The following is an 18272-nucleotide window of genomic DNA, read 5'->3' as shown; positions in this document are numbered from 1 at the left end:
GGGGACAGGGGGCAGGCAAGGAGAATTTGTGACAATGATCTAATGATAACAACTCATGTGTATGGAACATTTATCATATACCAGGAATCCCCCTAAATTTTTTGTGAATTCATTGATGTAATACTCACAATAGGACCATGAGTGCTGTACTACTATTATTTGCATGTTAGAGGTGGGGCACAGAGGCATGGAGAGGCCGAGCAGGGTGCCCAGGTTCACTTAGCTAGTTGGTGGCCAACTTGAGACTTGGGATCTAGCAAGCTGGCCCAAGAACCCTAGCTCGCAGTCCCTACTCTGCGCTGGCCCACTATTGCCCAGCAAGAGAGATGTCAGAGCCCCATTTGGCCACATGTGGCCAATTGTTAGTCATGGAGTTTTCTCCCATAACAGCAGCAAGAAGGATAACTCTGAGAGGCGCCTGGGTGGCTCAGTTAGTTAAGAGTCTGACTTTGGCTCAAGTCATCATCTCACGGTTCATGAGTTTGAGCTCCACACTGGGGTCTGTGCTGACGGCTCAGAGCCTGGAGCCTGCTTTGGATTCTGTGTCTCCCTCTCTCTCTACCCTTTCCCCACTTGTTCTCTCTCTCTGTCTCTCTTTCACCTCTCTCTCAAAAATAAATAAACATTAAAAAGAAGAAGAAGAAGAAGGATAGTTCTGAGAAGCCGGGCAGGCATGCAAGCATTGCTCTGAGGTCGTGTGGAGGCCTGCACCTGCCCCTCTTTCTCTCTCAGCCAGACTCTCCTATTTCCTCACCCACTGTCACCAGCAAATTTGTTGAGCTTTGACCAGAATGACCTCAGACTTAACATACCTGAGACCAAACATTGTCTTTCATCCTAACTCGGCAGCCAGATTGCCTGCAACCAAATGGAGGCTCCACCGCTCCCAGCAATGACCTTTGGAGCACCTTCCCCTCCCTGGCCTAGTCTCCTTACCCGTGAAACACAGGGAACCTTCACCAACCTGTGGTTGTTGCCACGACTTAATAAGATACTCGGCAAAATGGCTTGGCAAGAGCCCGGCACGTAAACACTTAATAAATGCTGGTAGCAACAGCAAAGACAACTCCCCCATTTGTGTTGGTAGCAACCCAGTTCCTCTGACTCCAAAATGTAGTATTTTGGACTCTTTCTTTGACTGTATTGTTTCCTTCCTCTGGGGAATCAGAGCTAGTTCCCAAGGACACGGAGCTGTCAGTAGGTAATATTGTGGTAAAGGATCTGCTCAAGCTTGGGGTTCAGGAGAGGCCTCCGGGCTTAGCAGGAAGCTCGGGTCTAAATCAAGGAAACAGAATGGGTCATGACAGAGGGAGCTGCTCTGGGGGACAAATGCTCACTGCACGGTTTCTGGCTCTCATTTGCTGGGTGCTTGCTCAGTGCTAAACAGTGATCTAAGTGTTCCGTGGCTTCACTCATTTCATCCTTACAACAACCCTCTAAAGTAGATGCTCTTAATGTCCCCATTTTACAGATGGGTAAATGGAGGCGCAGATGGGTTAAGGAATGGGAAGGCTGGGCTCTAAAGCCAGTCAGCCCAGCTCCAGAGTCTATGCTCTGGACGCCTCGCTTATGCTGCCTCTCTCCTTACAGGCGTCAGACGCAGAGACAGGTCATCTCCACATACGTGGGCGCCAGGCTGACCCCTGCTCACAGTAGTGACAAGACTACATCTTTGTCTCTCTCAGCCCTCCTCCACACTTTCTCCCTCCACTGCACGTACTCATTCCCATCTGTGGCTGTCTTCACTCAACCAGCCCAGATCTGCAGCCCAGATCTTGCAAAGTCAAACATGAAACCCATAGCCGCCTCCATGAAGCCTTCCCTGGCTAAACACGGCTCACAATGAACTCTGCCCCCTATTCTTTGTTATAATATCCTGTCTTATACCTCACCTGTTTAACTAGGGCGAGGATTATTTACCTACTTATAATCATGTGGAAGCAAAATCAGGGAAAGGTACAGGACTTCCCCAAGGTCACACCAAAGTTCAGCCATGAAAGTGAGATTGGAACTAAGTGCTCTCCTCACGACAGGATACTGAATGCCTGCCTGGCCCCATTCATGTTAACAACCAAAAGCTTCCATTAGGATAATTAAGACATTTATGAAATGTCCGAAAGGACTCTGGGCACTCCGTGGTCTGAGCTGGTGGCAGGAGTGTGCATGTAGACATGAGAGGTCACCAGCTGGCCTCCAGTTAGCCTCAGCAGAACCCTCCCATCATGGACTTCCCGGGTTCCTGCTGATGATTCTGGTGATGTCTCTCTATCCCTGGTTCTTGGTATCCCTCCCACATTTCCAAAACACAATTCAGAGGACAAGTTTCCAATCATGGAAGGATGTGTGGAAATGTACAAAAACACTAACAGGGTGTTGATGTAAGTATATATTGTTCCTTATTTCTGCAGATGTATCCTTCCCTTGTTTACTCTTGGACATGGCCTTGGGAAAGTTAGCATGGCGTACTACGCCAAGATGCAACCTAACAGCAATCACAGGAAAGTACAGTGTCAGAAAACCTAACTACATTCAGAGTAGACTTGCCTAGGCGCCAACCCCAAGTAGTGCCAGGCAGGGTTTTAACTCCTGGCTTTCCATCTCCAGTGGATGGAACCAGGATGTCACCTAAATATTTTTCTTTCCCAGGAAAAGTGGCATCACATGCAGGAGCCCCTTTAGTGGAGTGTCATGGGGCTTCTGTTGGACAGACTAAGGAAAAACAACTGCTTCCTTTGACAGTGAGGGAAAGGATGCTGGTTGTTTCCTTCCTAGTAACATCCCTTTGCAAAATGCATGCATACCAAACATATCTTCTTCCACAGGGTTACTAAGAATTCTGCATTTGCTTTTAGGTTGTCACCAGTGGGAAGGAACAACTAGACTTTGAAATGGAACCAAACATATTTGAGTTGCAGATTTATGTTAAGGATGACGTTGGTGTCACTGACCTACAGATCCTGACCGTCCAGGTAACAGATGTGAACGAGCCGCCTGAGTTTCAAGGCAACTTGGCAAAAGGTAAGATACACTGGGGTGTGCAGTATGGCCAGACGGTGGCACAGGGGAGGACCCTGGGGGGGCTGAGCAAAGCAGACAAGTAAGTAAACAAGCAGCTGTTTCCCTGGAAAAGGCATCTGCTTAATGAGCAGGGAATAAATGAAATGTCCTCCAGCACAGGACTTCCAATAATGATGCCCAACGATTTACAAAGCCCTTCACCTCTGTCGCTTTTCTTGGGAATCTCTCAGACCTGGGGAGGAAACTGAGGCTCTGGGACCTCGAGTGGGTCATTCTGGAGGAAGCTGGGATGAGCCCATCAGAGACTCATCACCGTGTGGTGCGGGCATTGACTCACTTGTTAATTCTCCCCATGGAGGCCTGGAGGGCAGTGTGTGACTGGGTTCTGCTGCAGAGCAGGGACAGTATAAAGGACTGGAGCATAGGGTAACTTCCTGCATAATCTTGCCCATGCTCATGCCTTTGAATGCCATCCATACTGACAACCTCCATGTTAGTCCAGTCTTCTCCTCTGAACCCCTGACTCAAACATCTAGCCATCTTACCCGATATCTCCATCTGCCATGTCTAGTAGGCATCTGGGATACTGTGAGGTGACTTTTGGAATGTCCCCAGGTCACCCAAACCTAAGTAGGTTGGCCAGTGGAGCCAACCATGTGATTAGAAGGTTGCATCTCTGACTCCCATCCTCCACTTTGTCCCCACCTCTGTGGAGGGAAGGGGGGTGGAGACTGAGCTCAATCACCAATGGTCAATGATGTAATTAGCCATGTCTTTGTAATCAAGCCTCCATAAAACCACAAAAGGGTGGGGTTGGCAAAGCTTCCAGGTTGGTGAACAAACTCTCTTCCTGGAGAGCGGTGTACCCAGAGAGCATAGACGCTCTGTACCCTTTTCCCCATATCATACCCTATGCATCTCTTATATCTATCTGTTCTTGAGTTACAGCCTTTTGCAATAAGCCAGTAATCTAGTAAGTAAAATATTTCCGAGTCATGTGATCCCCTCTAGCAAATTCACCAAACCCCAAGAGGGGATGGTGGGAAACTCAGACTTACAGCTTGTGGGTCAGAAGCACAGATGACAACCTGAACTGGAAATTGACATCTGAAGTGGCGGGGGGTGGGGGGGTGGTGGTGGACATGTCTCGTGGGACTGAGTTCTTGGCCTGTGGAATCTGAATGCTGTCTCTGGGTAGATAGTATCAGAATTGAGTCGAATTATAGAACTGCCAGCTAGTGTCAGAGGATTGCTTGGTGGTATACAAAATCTGCCCCACATTGGAATCGGTGTCATAACGTGACATTTCCAACTTGACATGCCCCCAAACCAAACCCTCAGCTCCCACTCCACTCCCGACCCCCCCACCCCCCACCCCCCAAAATCTGCTTCTCCTGTCTTTCCCCTCTTAGCTAATGGCACCTCCAGCATTCCAGTTGCTTGGACCAAAACTTCAAAGTCAGCCATGACTCCTCTCTCCTTCATACTCAACATCAAAACCATTGGGAAATCTCGCCCCTTCCAAGTCCCCGCAGTCTGACCGCTGCCTGGCATCCCCATCACTACCACCATGGCACAAGGCACCGGTCAAGTGTCACCACACATGACTGCATGGCTTATTGCAATGGCCGGCTAACTGGTCTCCCTGTTCTGCCCTAGCCCCTGCCAATCTGTTCGCACAGCAGCCAGAAGGATCTTGGGAAATATCAGTTAAATCAAGGCACCCCTCTGCTTAAAACCCTACAGGAACTTCTCATCTCCCTTAAAACAAGAGCCAGAGACTCCTTAAGGCAATCCAAACTGGCAAGACTGCTCCAGCCTCTACCATGTCCTCTCCCACACATTTCCTGCTACTCCTCCGCTATGGCAGTCCCGGCCTCCTCACCGGACTGTCAGTGCCCCAGGCACCACCTGTCAGAGTCAGCGTCTGCATTTACTCTTTGCCCCTCCCCCATATTTATGGCGGCACCTCATTTCTTTAAGAATCTTGACTCAAGTGTCCGTGAACCTTCCACAACCACTCCATTTCACGTTGGAACCCAACCCACAAACGCCATTCCCTGATTTTCCCCGTGACATCGCTCCATAACATTCACATATTTTGCTCATTTCCTTTGTCTGGATCTTCCCACTATAATGGAAGCCCAGTGAGAGCAGGGCTTTGGGTTTGGGGAACCGCTGCCTTCCCAATGCGTAGATGGATCCGTGTCTGGTGCAGTAGTGAGAACTCAGTAAATACTGACTTGAATGGAAGCACGAGCAGTGACGAAGGTGAATGGGAGCTGGAGCTCCTATGGAAGGTGGACTGGGTTTGAATTTTTATGCCCTCACCTCCTTCCTAGCTGAGACAGCCCCATCACTTCCCAGAGCCCGTTCCCTCATTTGTAAAGTAGAGATAATTACAATACCTCCTTACAGAGTGTTATGAAGATAAGGGAGAAAACATAAGTCCTCACCACGATACCTCCAAAGAGCGAGTGGATGTGCGCGTTCTCAGCCCTCTCTCAGAAGGACGGGTTCTCAGAGAGAGAGATACCCCTAGGCAAGGCTGGTGGGGCCAAGGGGCTGTTCCCCCTGGCTGCGAGAACTCTGAAGTAGATGAAACCAATTTCTGGTCCCCTCCCTGAGCCTCTGCAGCCCTCTCCCTCCCTTATTCCTTCTGCACATCATTCATTTCAGCTGACATGATAAGTTCATTTCCGGAGGTGACCTTGGTTAGGTTTCAGAGGAATTTGCACGTGAGAGTGGATCAGGAACCAGCCTCTTGCAGGAGGCTCCTCCCCAAGGTCACCTCTCAGCAAAGGAAAGGTGGGGAGAGGTGCTGCCAGCTTGGCCACCGAGCGCGTTATAAATTCCCATAAGCGGTCCGTTCACGCCCGCCGGCCGGTGGGCTTACTCACCGCCTCCGTCACCGCGTCCGCCTTTCCCACGATGCCGGTGCACTCGGTTCCCTTCGGCCATGTACGGCTGGTCCCGGTTTCGTAATTCCTCATTTGCTTTGTCTAATAAAATGTGTCTTCTTCCACTCTGGACGCCAATATAGGTCTAGACCTGTACATAGTGGAAGCAGCAAATCCTGGATTCATTTATCAGGTGGAGGCCTTCGATCCAGAAGACACAAACCGAAGCATACCCCTCAGTGTAAGTCTCCTTGTTAAACAAGAAGGGCTTCTCCAAGCTGCCTTTGACCCAGGAGCCTGGAGCCTTGGCCTGCGGTGGGGGGCCGTTGGGGCAGTGATATGGGAGGACTGTGCTGTCCATAGCATAGCGTACAGGGGGTGTTGGAATGGGTGAGGGAGCTCTGGATACCCCAGATAAGATTCATGGCCCTGTGTGATCTTAGACGAGTTCTTAACCTCTCTGAGCTTCCATTTCTTCCTCTATAAAAATGGAAGAACAATAGCACCTTCCACAGCTGGGGGACTGTAAGTATTAAATCATGCACATAAAGCCACTTAGCACAACTGCCTGGCATATTAAAACTGCTCAGTATTTTTAAATTTTAAGTTAATACAAATCCAGCCATATTCTTTAAACATTTTTTTTAATGTTTATTTATTTTTGAGAGAGACAGAGTGTGAGGGGCAGAGACAGAGAGGGAGACACAGAATCCGAAGCAGGCTCCAGGCTCTGAGCTGTCAGCACAGAGCCCGATGCGGGGCTTGAACCCATGAACGGTGAGATCATGACCTGAGCAAAACTCGGATGCCCAACCGACTGAGCCACCCAGGCACTCCAGCCCCCCCAGCTATATTCTTTTAAAAGTAAGTGGAGGGGCGCCTGGGTGGCTCAGTCGGTTGAGCGTCCGACTTCAGCTCAGGTCACGATCTCGCGGTCTGTGAGTTCGAGCCCCGCGTCAGGCTCTGGGCTGATGGCTCAGAGCCTGGAGCCTGCTTCAGATTCTGTGTCTCCCTCTCTCTCTGCCCCTCCCCCGTTCATGCTCTGTCTCTCTCTGTCTCAAAAATAAATAAACGTTAAAAAAAAAATTAAAAAAAAAAAAGAAGTAAGTGGAAAATGTGTATCCCAAAGGCCGGCATTAACAGTTGTTTTCAAGAGATGAGGTCAAGCTGTTTGGAGCCAAGTTAAAAAAAAAAAAAAGTCCCAGAAATTCCAAAGAACAGGAGGAATCCCACAGAGAAAAACCAGAGTCTAGGCCCTGGAACCTTCCCTCACGGTTCAGTCTGAGATCTTGCTTCTCTCCCTTTTAAATCCACTCCCTTAAAGGCAGCTGCCGGTGGAGCTCTTGTAAACGCTAACCTTTGGGCGAAGGAGCTTCTCAGCGTATCCCCAGGACAGGGATGCTGTGGCTCCCAGCTCTGTCCCCTGAAGTGGCTTGTGCGCCCTGCAGCTGGGCAGCCCAGGTCGGAAAGAAAAGAACCAGAGCCAGCCAGCCAGCCAGCCAGCCAGCCAGCCCGCTAACCTTGGAGCAGGCATTGCTCCGGCAAATCCTACCTTACAGAGAAGCGAGCGCTTGAAATATGACACTCGGGGAACTTGTAACACCGGGAGGCTGTTTCGGCTGTTTGCTCTGTGATTTGCAGCCTCAACAGGGCTACTTTTTCTAACACGAGGAAGCGAGCCTTGGGGATAACCTCAAGCACTAATATGATACAGTCGGCAGGGTCTGAAACAAAGCTGTTTTAAGATTAGTGGGCACATCTTAAGTTACAGAATAGACTGTTATCATCAGAAGATGACCCTTCTGTCCCCAAAAAATAATTTATTCAAGATTCTATTTGCATGAATACGTGGAATATGCAAACACTTAATGGATCCCTACTATGTGCTAAGAGCCACACTAGGTGCTTTAAATGCATACTTATGAGTAACATACTTGCTATGTAAGTTATAAATGTGTTGGTCTGAAAACAACAGAAAACTTAATCACAGTGGCGGATGTGGGATTTTGTTTTTCCTCCCATAAGAAGTCCAGAGGCAGGCAGGCAGTCCAGGGCTGGCTCATCTACTGCCATCAGAAACCTGGGCTCTTTCTATCTTTCTGTTCTTTCACCCACAGTATGTTGGTTTTGTCCTCTTTCTGTTTGCCTCATGATTACAAGATGGCTACTGTACCTCCAGGCTTTACTTTTAAGTTCCAGGCAGAAAGAAGAAAAAAAAAAGCAGGAAGGGGTACAGGGTGAAGGGAGCAGGCCAGCCCAGCCTGTACCTTTTTTGGTAGGAAAACAAAGACCCTTCTGGAGCCCCTAACCAGAGGACTTCTGTTTACTCCTCACTGGCCAGCACTGTGTCCTACGGGCACTGTGGCTTGATGGTGACCAAGGGAAAAAGGATTTCAGATGGGTCGGCAACCCAAATTATAGTACCTCATTTATACATTTAGTTCATTTCAACATTTACCAAGAATCCACTACGTGCCCGGCTTTCTATTAGATACTATGGACTCAGAGATGAGTAACACACATCTTTGTACCTCAAGAAGTTTACAGTCTGGGTGGGAGACATTCGTGCACACACCAAATCATTATAATTCAATAAGGTAATTGTTATAAAGTCTGTACAAGATGCAGTGGGGGCAAAGTGGAAGGACTCTCCAACTGCCAAGAAAAAGGTATATTTTTAAATCCCCATCTTTAATAGATCTTTCCAAATTATACAGAGGGAATAAGGCCATAACAGTCCCTTTAAAAACACCTCCTGGGGCACCTGGGTGGCTCATTTGGTAGGTGGCTGATTTCAGCTCAGGTCATGATCTCACAGTTTGTGGGTTCCAGCCCCACGTCAGGCTCTGTGCTGACAGCTTGCTCAGAGCCTGCAGCCTGCTTCAGATTCTGTGTCTCCCTCTCTCTCTGCCCCTCCCCCGCTTATGCTCTGTCTCTGTCTCTGTCTCTCTCTCAAAATAAATAAAAAAAAACATTAAAAAAATAAGGTAAAAACCCCTCCTGGATCAGGTTGTTATGCTTTCAGAGCAAGGGAAGCAGCCAGGTGGGTAACAAATGCAGCAGGCGTTGCTCCCTTAAAAGAATATGTAGTGCCATCCAAAGAGGTCTGAGCTCAGCCGCAGGGGCTGGGGGCCTGGAACTAGCTGCACCCATAGCTTTCACAGTGTGCTTAGGAGTTATTTGCGGGAGGGGGCCCTTCAAGTGCAGCAGAAAGTGTTAATGAAGTATTTAACACCTGCACTAGAACTAACAGCTGCGCAGAATGTTCCAGCCTGCAGAAGCAGTGAGCACAATGTAGAAAGAACCCTTTCTCAGATTGGAAAGGAGTAGCAGTTCAAGAAGTGACACAGCACGGCCTTTGTACTTAGACTTTTTATTCTGGACGCTCTGGAGGTACTAAATGACATATTTGCTCTATATAAGGAGAAAGGAGATGGGTTAATTTACTATTCACCGAACCTGTGCCTCTTAACTTTGGCTGTAAATTGAAACCAGAAGAGGAACCTAAAAAAACAACAGATATCTGGGTCCCACTCCGCCAAGAGTCGGATGTGACTGTCCTGGGGTGTGATCCAGGCATCAGGCTTTGCAAGCCCCCAGGTGAATCTCTTGAACAGCCAGGGCTGAAAACCATGGGCATGTTTTCCCAAATTTCCCAAGTATCTCTCCAAGTTTCCCATCCTGTGGGTCTGGGATGGGCCTGGGAATCTGCAACTTTGCCAAATACCCCGGGGGGAGTCTTCTGGTTAGAGAGGCTGGGATGGTTTCTCAGAAGGCGTTCAGGTCCCTGCGTGAGAATATTTGCAGGCTGCTTTTAAAAAACCATGGACTCCTGGAATACAGACCGCTCAGGTGATTCTGACATTGTACCCTTTGAGGACCACAGAACTGAAGAAGCAAGCAGGGGCTTTAATGGAACACCAAAGTAGAGCCGGGAGCTCTGGCACTGTCCGGGCTGCGGCTGTGACTGCTGCTGCCCATGCTGCCAGGGGGGGGGGGGGGGGGGGGGGGGGGGGGGGGGGGGGGGGGTGACATCGGGGGGAGGGAGGCACGCTGGCCTGGCCCCACTTCAGTTGGTCGGGAGCTGCCACCGACCCCCGCAGAGGGACCAGCTGTCCAAGCCAGGGCGCAGGACACAGCCTTGGCCTCATGAGCACCTGTCCCTGTCAGATCTACCCAAGAGCTGGGACTGGAGCAACGTGGATAGGGTCAACTATGCCAGTGTCCCCAGGGGGCCGGACCGTCCCCCCATACTGTGGTGCCTGCCGGGTGCATGGCAGCACCACAGCCAGGATGGCGGGTAGGATCCACAGCAAGAGGAAGGGGGCGTGCTCCCCTCACCATCCTCCACCGCTGCCATGCTGGTAGCACAGCCTGTAAAGGACCCTTGCAAGGACGCTTGCAACCTGGGCTCCTGCACAGGGGCGACGACCTGCAGGTGTGGGGGTACACCCACCGGCAAGGCATCCCTGACGAGGCCTGCAACAGCTACCAGGCCAAGGACTGGGAGTATGACAATGACCGGGAGCTTAACCAATGTGGAACCTGCACGGAACTCAAAGACGGCCATGCCGTCCAGAACTACACCCTCAAGTAGGTTGGCGACTATGGCTCCCTCTCCAGAAGAGAGATGGTGGCAGAAATCTACACCAAAGGCCCATCGGCTGCGGTACAAGGGCGACAGAGAAGACGGCTAACTACATAGGCGGCATCTATGTCGAGAACCCAGACAGGGCCTACGTAAACTGTGTCATTTTCTTGGCCAGCTGGGATGTCAACCATGACACAGTACTGGACGGTCCAGGGTTCATGGGGAGAACCATGCAGTGGGCAAGACTGGATGGATAGTGACCGGCACCTATAAAGATGGGAAGGGTGCCAATTACAACCTTGCTGTCCAGGAGTCCTGTGCATCTGGGGACCCATCCTAAAACAGGTCTCCGGAAGAGCGTGTTTTAAGCTCTGTTTTAAGCATGGGCTCTGTACTTATAGCTTGGAGGCTGCTTCCTCTGCCCCCCTTCATTGCCCCTCTCCCGCTCGTGCCCTCTCTCTCTCAAAAGAAATAAATTAAGAAAAAGAAAGAAAGAAAGAAATGGTATCATGAACCATAATCAGAGCGGATCCTGTTGTTAGGGGCACTGGGTCGGTACTGCAATGGTCTGAACGAACTAGGGGTTGATATTTCAAAGTACCTGATGGCTGGTCATTGCACTGAGCACCTAGAAGATGTGCCTGTCACATGCAGACTGCTGTGGTGCTGGCTGGAAGGGCACTTCAGAGGGAAGAGTCTAAAAGGGGATGGCTGAGACCCCTCCGCCCCCCTGCCCCCAAACTGGCCACTCCCCTGCCATCATCACGCAGCAAACCATCTACCTGGCGAAGATGTGATCCGCAAGACAATTATGTGACCTCCACTCCCTTCAATACATGATGTGGTATTTTCTGTTTGGTGACTGTGGTCTATAATGTGATCAAAAGGTGAAAGAGGTCAGACTTATCAATGGTGAATAATCAATGGTAGGGGCTCAGGGAGAAGGGGGCCATTTCAGATTGCCCGAGTGATGACTAAAATACATGACTTCCCACAAGAAACTAAACAAAAACAAAAACAAGATACCAAAGCATGTGCATGAAGCCACCCCAGGTTGGTTTGTGCCTATCATCTTACCTGATGGGTTCCAAGGAGTTGCCTTGCTGGTGGGAACCCCTGAGGAGGAAGAACGGATTAAAAAATAGCTCTAGGACAGCTCCAGAAACCCCAACTCCCTTAAAATGACAAATCCTGCAACGTCTATGCAGCTTAATGAACTGAAAGTGTATCACAGATAGCATACAAGTGCGGGCTAGTACAGAGACCTCTGGCATTTGCTCCCGCCTTTTTAAGGAAATGTTAATAGCATGTTGTACATTGTTTGGGCCAGCACCGCCCAATACAGCTGGCATGTGGGCCAGAAACGACTGTGGTGTGTGTCATTTTAAATGTTCTAGTAGCCACATTGAAAAAGTAGAACAAAATAGGTGAAATTAATTTTAATATACTTCTTACATTTTAAATACTCATATACAAACTACTGTCGTTTCTAACCCATAATCAACATAAAAACGATTCATGAGATATCTTTTAATGTTTTTGTAATTTGTTTTTGAGACAGAGAGAGACAGAGCATGAGCAGGGGAGGGGCAGAGAGAGAGGGAGACACAGAATCCGAAGCAGGCTCCAGGCTTGGAGCTGTCAGCACAGAGCCTGACGCAGGGCTCGAACTCACAAACCGTGAGATCATGACCTGAGCCGAAGTCGGACGCCTAACCAACTGAGCCACCCAGGCGCCCCGATTCATGAGATATTTTACATCCTTTGCTTATAGTGGGTCTTTGGACTCATTGTGTCCTTTATACTTACAGCTCACCTCCTTTCAGACCAGCCACATTGCAAATGCTCAATAGTCGCAGGTGCCCGTGGCTGGTGGCTTGTGTTGTTTGGCGCAGGCCTGGATCCAGCTTCAGCTCCCCCTCCTCGTGCACCTTCTGTGTCGTGATGGGGTACAGGTGGAGCACGCTCAGAGGCACGCGTTAATACTGGGCTCAGAGTGGTGTGTATGTGAATAACTCCATTTCCTGGCATTTCTCCTCTGGGCCCCCTCCCCCAGCCCTGTCTCTACTTCTTGAAGGAGGTTCAATGAGATCCAACCCCCTCCCACCCAACTCCCATGCTCCACCTCCCCCTCTGCTCGGAAATGGCCACCGTGACTGCAGCAAAGCCTCCTCGGAGACTCTGAGGACGTTAATCAGTTTCGCAGCTGGAGGCAAAGTGATGTAGAGCAGCAATTCCTCCATTAAGGAGCTTTCTCTTGGCCTTTCCATTAGGGAAGGACTTTTGCATAAAGTGAAATGTGCTTTGTCTTCACCAGGGCAGACAAAGGATTAAATTAAAAGAGCAATAACCTTGCTACTGGCTGGGCCACCAGGAGGGCAACAGGGGAAGTAATTCTCTCCCCGCCTCCATCTTGCACATGGCTCTGAGAAGTGGCAGTGAGCTGTGTCTTTCCATCTTCCTGGGAATAAAGTGGTCGTTTATGCCGGGGCCGGCTGGCTGGGACTTTTCAGGTGCTTCGAGCGGCCCCTTGTTTCGGGACGAGCTGAGACCTTTGCCTGGGCCCCGTAACTCTAGTGAGAACTGAGATCTCCCGGCCCAACTCCTGCCCATTCCCTTCTATATCGTTCTGGCAAATTCTGCCCTTGGTGTCCTGTCCCTTGATGTCCCGAGTGACAGTGCCCTTCCTGCTTCCCACATGTCTCCACTCCTACCACACAGACACACACAGACACACACACAGAGATACACACACAGACACACACACACACAGATACACACACAGACACACACACACCATGTGCTCAGTGCCCCCCTGGCATCTGCCTGCTAACTCAGGAGTCACTGCCAGAAGTCTTTGCAAAATGAGTTTTACTCCAGGTTCTTGTTAAAATGCTCCACAAAGGAAAAAAACAAACAAACAGTGGTATTGGACTATTCCCCTTCCAAATACATCACCACTGGTGACTGTTCATATGTTGAGACACTTCCTTGAGCGGACGGGGACTGTTGTCCTTAAGATCAGTGAAGCCTGAATCAGAGAGTATGACCCAGGCTGATTATAGAAAAAGAAAGACGGAATATGAGAGGATAGATCGCTGGCAGCTTTACCAGTAAAGGATTACACATCTATAGCATTCTGAATTTGTAAATATGGCTCTTCTTAAAAACATTCCAATATTTGCCTATAACCCACTTAGCTCACCCTCCTAACAATACCACACCAGCCAAGACAAGTTAAAGGCTTGCAGTAGGATTTTTATGGTGTTTTTTTCCCCTCGTAGGTACCCTTCCCTCCCACTCCTGCCCCCCACCTCCCACCTCTGAGCTGGGATGGGGGGGAACAGGGATCAAGCCTTTTATACGATATTCATCTTACACTGAAAAATACCACAGGCGCACAGCATCACATTTATAACTCGCCACAGCCCACTTGGAAGATGGTGTCGCACGCCCTTGGTCCTCCGGGTGGGTCTGGGGGCGTGTGGGCTTGCTGAGCTACTGGACTTGGGAGGGATAGGGCTCCTTCCTTTCCTCTGGAGACTTGGCCCCTGGAGGTTGACTGCTCTGTTCTTGGGAGACTAGTGGCTGAATGCTCGCCCACTTGATTCCACTGCAGGCCTGAAAGCAACTGAGGGCTGCAAACCAGCACAGGTTGGATCCCGATCTGCCTCCGGCTCCAGCTGTAGCGAGGGAGACCAGGAGGAGGTGGTGAGCTCTCCCCAGGGAGCCTGACATTTCAGGAAACTGGGCCAGCTTCCTCCCGCCCTCCTTTCTCCTGATGCTAGTGGCACAATAAAGGGGGAATGGGGCAGGAAGCTCGGGCTCTGTTGTCTTCCACACTGAAGCCTTTGTGTCCCAGAGCAAACGGTAGCTGCAAAGGGGCTGCAAATAGAGAAGCCTGGGGTGGTGGTAAAGGAATATTCCCAGCGGGGACACTGAAGCGCTTGTCTGACAAGCATTTGTTAACCGAATTGATCTGATTACTCAGGACTTTTCTTAGCCAGTAGTGGAGCAGAGAGGGGGTGCAATCGGTCCTCATTCTATTTAATTTCTGTTTTCCAAGAATGAATATCAAGGGAGCAGCTTTGATTAAACAAGCCTTTAAAAAGGGGAGAGAATGCCAGGTTTTACAGAAAGCTTTGCTGAGTTGCTGGCAAATGGCCACATGACACAATATTTTTAGTCTATGGATATTATCTCCCTTCTAAGTACAAGCCTGCTATTCCCATTAACACAAGCTCGTAGGTTCAAGGATAAAGGAAATTAGCCTGGTGCTAAAAGAAAAAAAAATCAGGATTCCAGGAAATCAAACTCTTAATATAAATGAAAAAGTAATTCCCTACGTTCCTGATCCTATAGTCGTCACCGCTTTCTGTCTGCTGCTGGGTTTTTCCTGCTCACCCAGACATCGGCAGGACTGGGGAAGATTTCATACTCCAGCCTAGCATTACCTAAGTAAAACAGCTTTTTTTTTGAAGTTTGGCAAGATTTTTGTCATTGTTGTCGCCTGCTTTAAAAATTTTTTAGGGTGGGAATGCTGGTCTTAGATGGGAAATAGGAAAGAGGAAAACCCCAATATTTAACATTTAACAAAATTTATTTTTATTTTTTAAAGTTCATTTATTTATTTATTTTGAGAGAGAGACACCCAGAGAGAGAGAGAGACAGCATGAGGGGAGGAGGGGCAGAGAGAGAAAGAGAGAGAGAATCCCAAGTAGGCTCTGTGCTGTCAGCACAGAGCCTGATGTGGGGCTTGATCCCATGAACTGTGAGATCATGACCTGAGCTGAAATCAAGGATTGGCTGCTTAACCGACTGAGCCACCCAGGCACCCCTTAACAAATATTTATTGATTGAAAAAAATTTATTGAGCATATATTATGTGTCAGACACTAGAGATAGTAATGAATAAAATGAAGCCCTTCCTCTCATGGATCTTACATTCTAACCAACAGTAGTAGTTTACCTGTATTGGGCGCTTACCATGTATCAGGCACTGTTCTAGAACTTTACATGATAGCCTGTTGGACATGCCCTATTATTATTACTCTTTGTTGCATAAGCTCTCGCAGATGGAAAGTAGTAGAACCAGGAATCCAACTCAGCAGTCTGGCTCCAGAGCCACCGCACTTGACTCTTCTGTTCTAGATGGGTCTGGGTCCCCCTTGTCTGTTCCCATATCATATCCTATATTTATCTCCCTGTGAGCATGCCTCTCACATCTTCTTTTATGTTCCCCCCATTGACCATCGGCTTTTGGAGAGTAGGATGTGTGTATCATTTCTGTAGCCTGAGAATTTCTGCTATTGGAGACTCACCAGAATGGGAGACCTATCTTCCAGAACATTAAACACATTGGAAAGGCATCTTGAATCAGGTGCACATAGTAAACACCCCCCGTGGCTCTATAAATCCTGCCATCCCGTCACGTACAGCTTGAGCCTCTGATCTATGGGTATGTGAGGATTCTCTGCAGGGAAGGCTCTGCTCAAAGACACAGAACTGCTCTGTGTGTACAGACAGCTGCAGGCCTAGGCAACTGCTGCCCAGGCTATGAGCTGGAGAGACGGTGGGGGCTTGGGATTTAAACATCATACCTTTGAGTGCTGCCAAGCTGCTTATACAATTTTGGGGACTGGAAGAAGGGCGTTCCTCGGTGCTGCCCAAATATTTCCCCTTAAAGATGGGTAAGAGCCAGCAAGAAAGCCTTAGTAAAGTAAGCCCTACAGTAGAATGCTGTGCCATCATTAACCAATCAGGCTGTAAGATAAGATTTAAGAATATGGGGAAGTGCTCCAGACACAAATGAAAAGAACAAGAGAATGTAATTTTGACTAGAGCATCATCTCAATGTTCTGGAGGGTATAAGTTTGCATAAAAAAAGAATTGGGCCACCTGGGTGGCTCAATGTGTTAGGCGTCTGACTCTTGATCTCAGCTCAGGTCTTGATCTCACAGTCATGAGTTCAAGCCCTGTGCTGGCCCCTGTGCTGGGTTCCATTCTGGGCATGGAGACTACTTACAAAACAAAACAAAACAAAACAAAACAAACAACCCAGAAGGCTATTCATGAAAATGATGGGATTTTACAGGTGACTAATACTGGGTATTGTTTAAATACTTTTCTTTCTTTCCTAATTTGTGTGTAAAAAATATGTTTTATTGCAGTCAGGGAAGTGGTTAAAAACCTTCTATTGGCCCCTGATGAGACCTTTAATCTGTTTTCTGTGCATTCTCTCTCCTATGGGGAGCTCAGCTGTGATCACACGACACAGCAAATCGCCAGGTTGGAAACCTTGGCTGTGTTTCCTTTGATTCTAGACTTCAGGGGCTGTGGCTCTGATTGCAAAATCTCCACTGATTATTTGATCCAGAGACCTAAGGCCTTTAGGATAGATCATGTCTCATCCTACTAGGAAATAATGAAAGCTTCAGACCTTAAAGCCCCTTGGAACAAATGGCTATAAATACGTAAGCCTCGAGTGTTGCTGTGGATCTTCACATTTTCAAGTGTTCACTCTGATTTAACCCTCACAATAACATGGAGGAGCACTTGGTGGTCTTCTCCATATATTATAGGCAAGGAATGGACTTGTCCCAGATCCTGTGGTGAGGACCAGAACTTGGACTCAGCTCTTCTGATCCAGGTCCTTTGTCTGCTTTGTTGACTCCATGATGGGAGCATAGAAGCTGTCTTGATGAGCACCCATGGGTAGCACAGAGGTGGTCCTCCCGTGGGCTGGCCCTTAATGGGCTGTGTAGTTAGTCCTGCAGTTGGTTCCCAGGTAGAAAGAGTGGTGGTAGGCAGGGAGTCACCAAGAGAGCTGGGCTGGGCACTGGGAGCCATAAAAGATGAGACTCTTAACTCCCCAAGATGTGCAAGGACTTGACCAGTGGCCATAAACCTGAGATCAGATTCTAAAATAGCCCTTCTATAGCTCCAAACCACCTTCCAATTTGGACTTGAGGCCCTGTTAACTTTCTTTTTTCTCTCCCACCTGTCCCTTCCCTTTTCCCTTCCGTCATTTCAGTGAACAAGGTTTGTGAGCGTTTTTGCACCCCACTATATCCTAATTTCTTTTAAGGGTAGAGACCAGATCTTGTTTACTTCAGTCTTGTCCTATTACCTAATGCATGGTAGCTGTGTTTAAACAGTGTTGGCTAAAGCCAAGACCTAGATTGAAAGCCAGACATCATCCTGAGAAGCAAACATGAGAACATGGCAACAGGGATAGGGAGACTAGACTCAGAAGCAGAGGGCATAGACAGGACACCCTTACACTCGTCTGTAATTGAGGCAGGACCTGGGGACCAGCTCCTCAGGGTGTGGTTTCTCAGATCAGAGGCTCAGAGCAGCAGATCCAGAGCTTTCTTGAGTCAGGAACCGGTAAGTCCAAGAACTATACATTGGGCTGCCTCCTGATGCATCAGGAATGTTCCATGGGCCAAGAATATAAAATGAGATTTGAACAAACTAGTCTCCAGGGGAAAGATGAATAGGTACTCTTAGTTACATTCTTTGCTTCCTTGTTTTTCAGTATTTCCTGATATCCCCCTCAGTGAACTTCAGACTGTCTGCTAGTGGGACCCTCTTCTCCACAACAGAATTTGACTTTGAAGCAGGACACAGAAGGTAGCCTTTGCCAATGACCTTGCTTGAAGGACTATTTATCTGAGGCTCCAGGAGCACGCATCGTGCAGCTTGAGGGCAGTGAGGGAGGCCCTGAGCGGTTTGCTGCTTTCCTGCTGAGTTCAGAGGGT

General features: G+C 48.8%; 1 protein-coding gene across 1 annotated transcript in view; it reads left to right on the top strand.

Annotated features, from left to right (window-relative positions):
- The window catches only part of CDHR3 (cadherin related family member 3), a 71447-nt gene that overhangs the window by 18175 nt on the left and 35000 nt on the right, over positions 1-18272 (top strand). Inside the window, exons 3-5 of the mRNA XM_043589434.1 lie at positions 2853-3018; positions 6062-6159; positions 18050-18144. Coding sequence (XP_043445369.1) covers positions 2853-3018; positions 6062-6159; positions 18050-18144 — 359 coding nt within the window. The remainder of the gene's footprint in view (positions 1-2852; positions 3019-6061; positions 6160-18049; positions 18145-18272) is intronic.

Source organism: Prionailurus bengalensis, chromosome A2 (genome assembly GCF_016509475.1).
Source record: "Prionailurus bengalensis isolate Pbe53 chromosome A2, Fcat_Pben_1.1_paternal_pri, whole genome shotgun sequence".
NCBI lineage: Eukaryota > Metazoa > Chordata > Mammalia > Carnivora > Felidae > Prionailurus > Prionailurus bengalensis.
The sequence above is the reverse complement of the archived record's forward strand: the minus strand, read 5'-3'. Positions and strand labels throughout refer to the sequence as shown.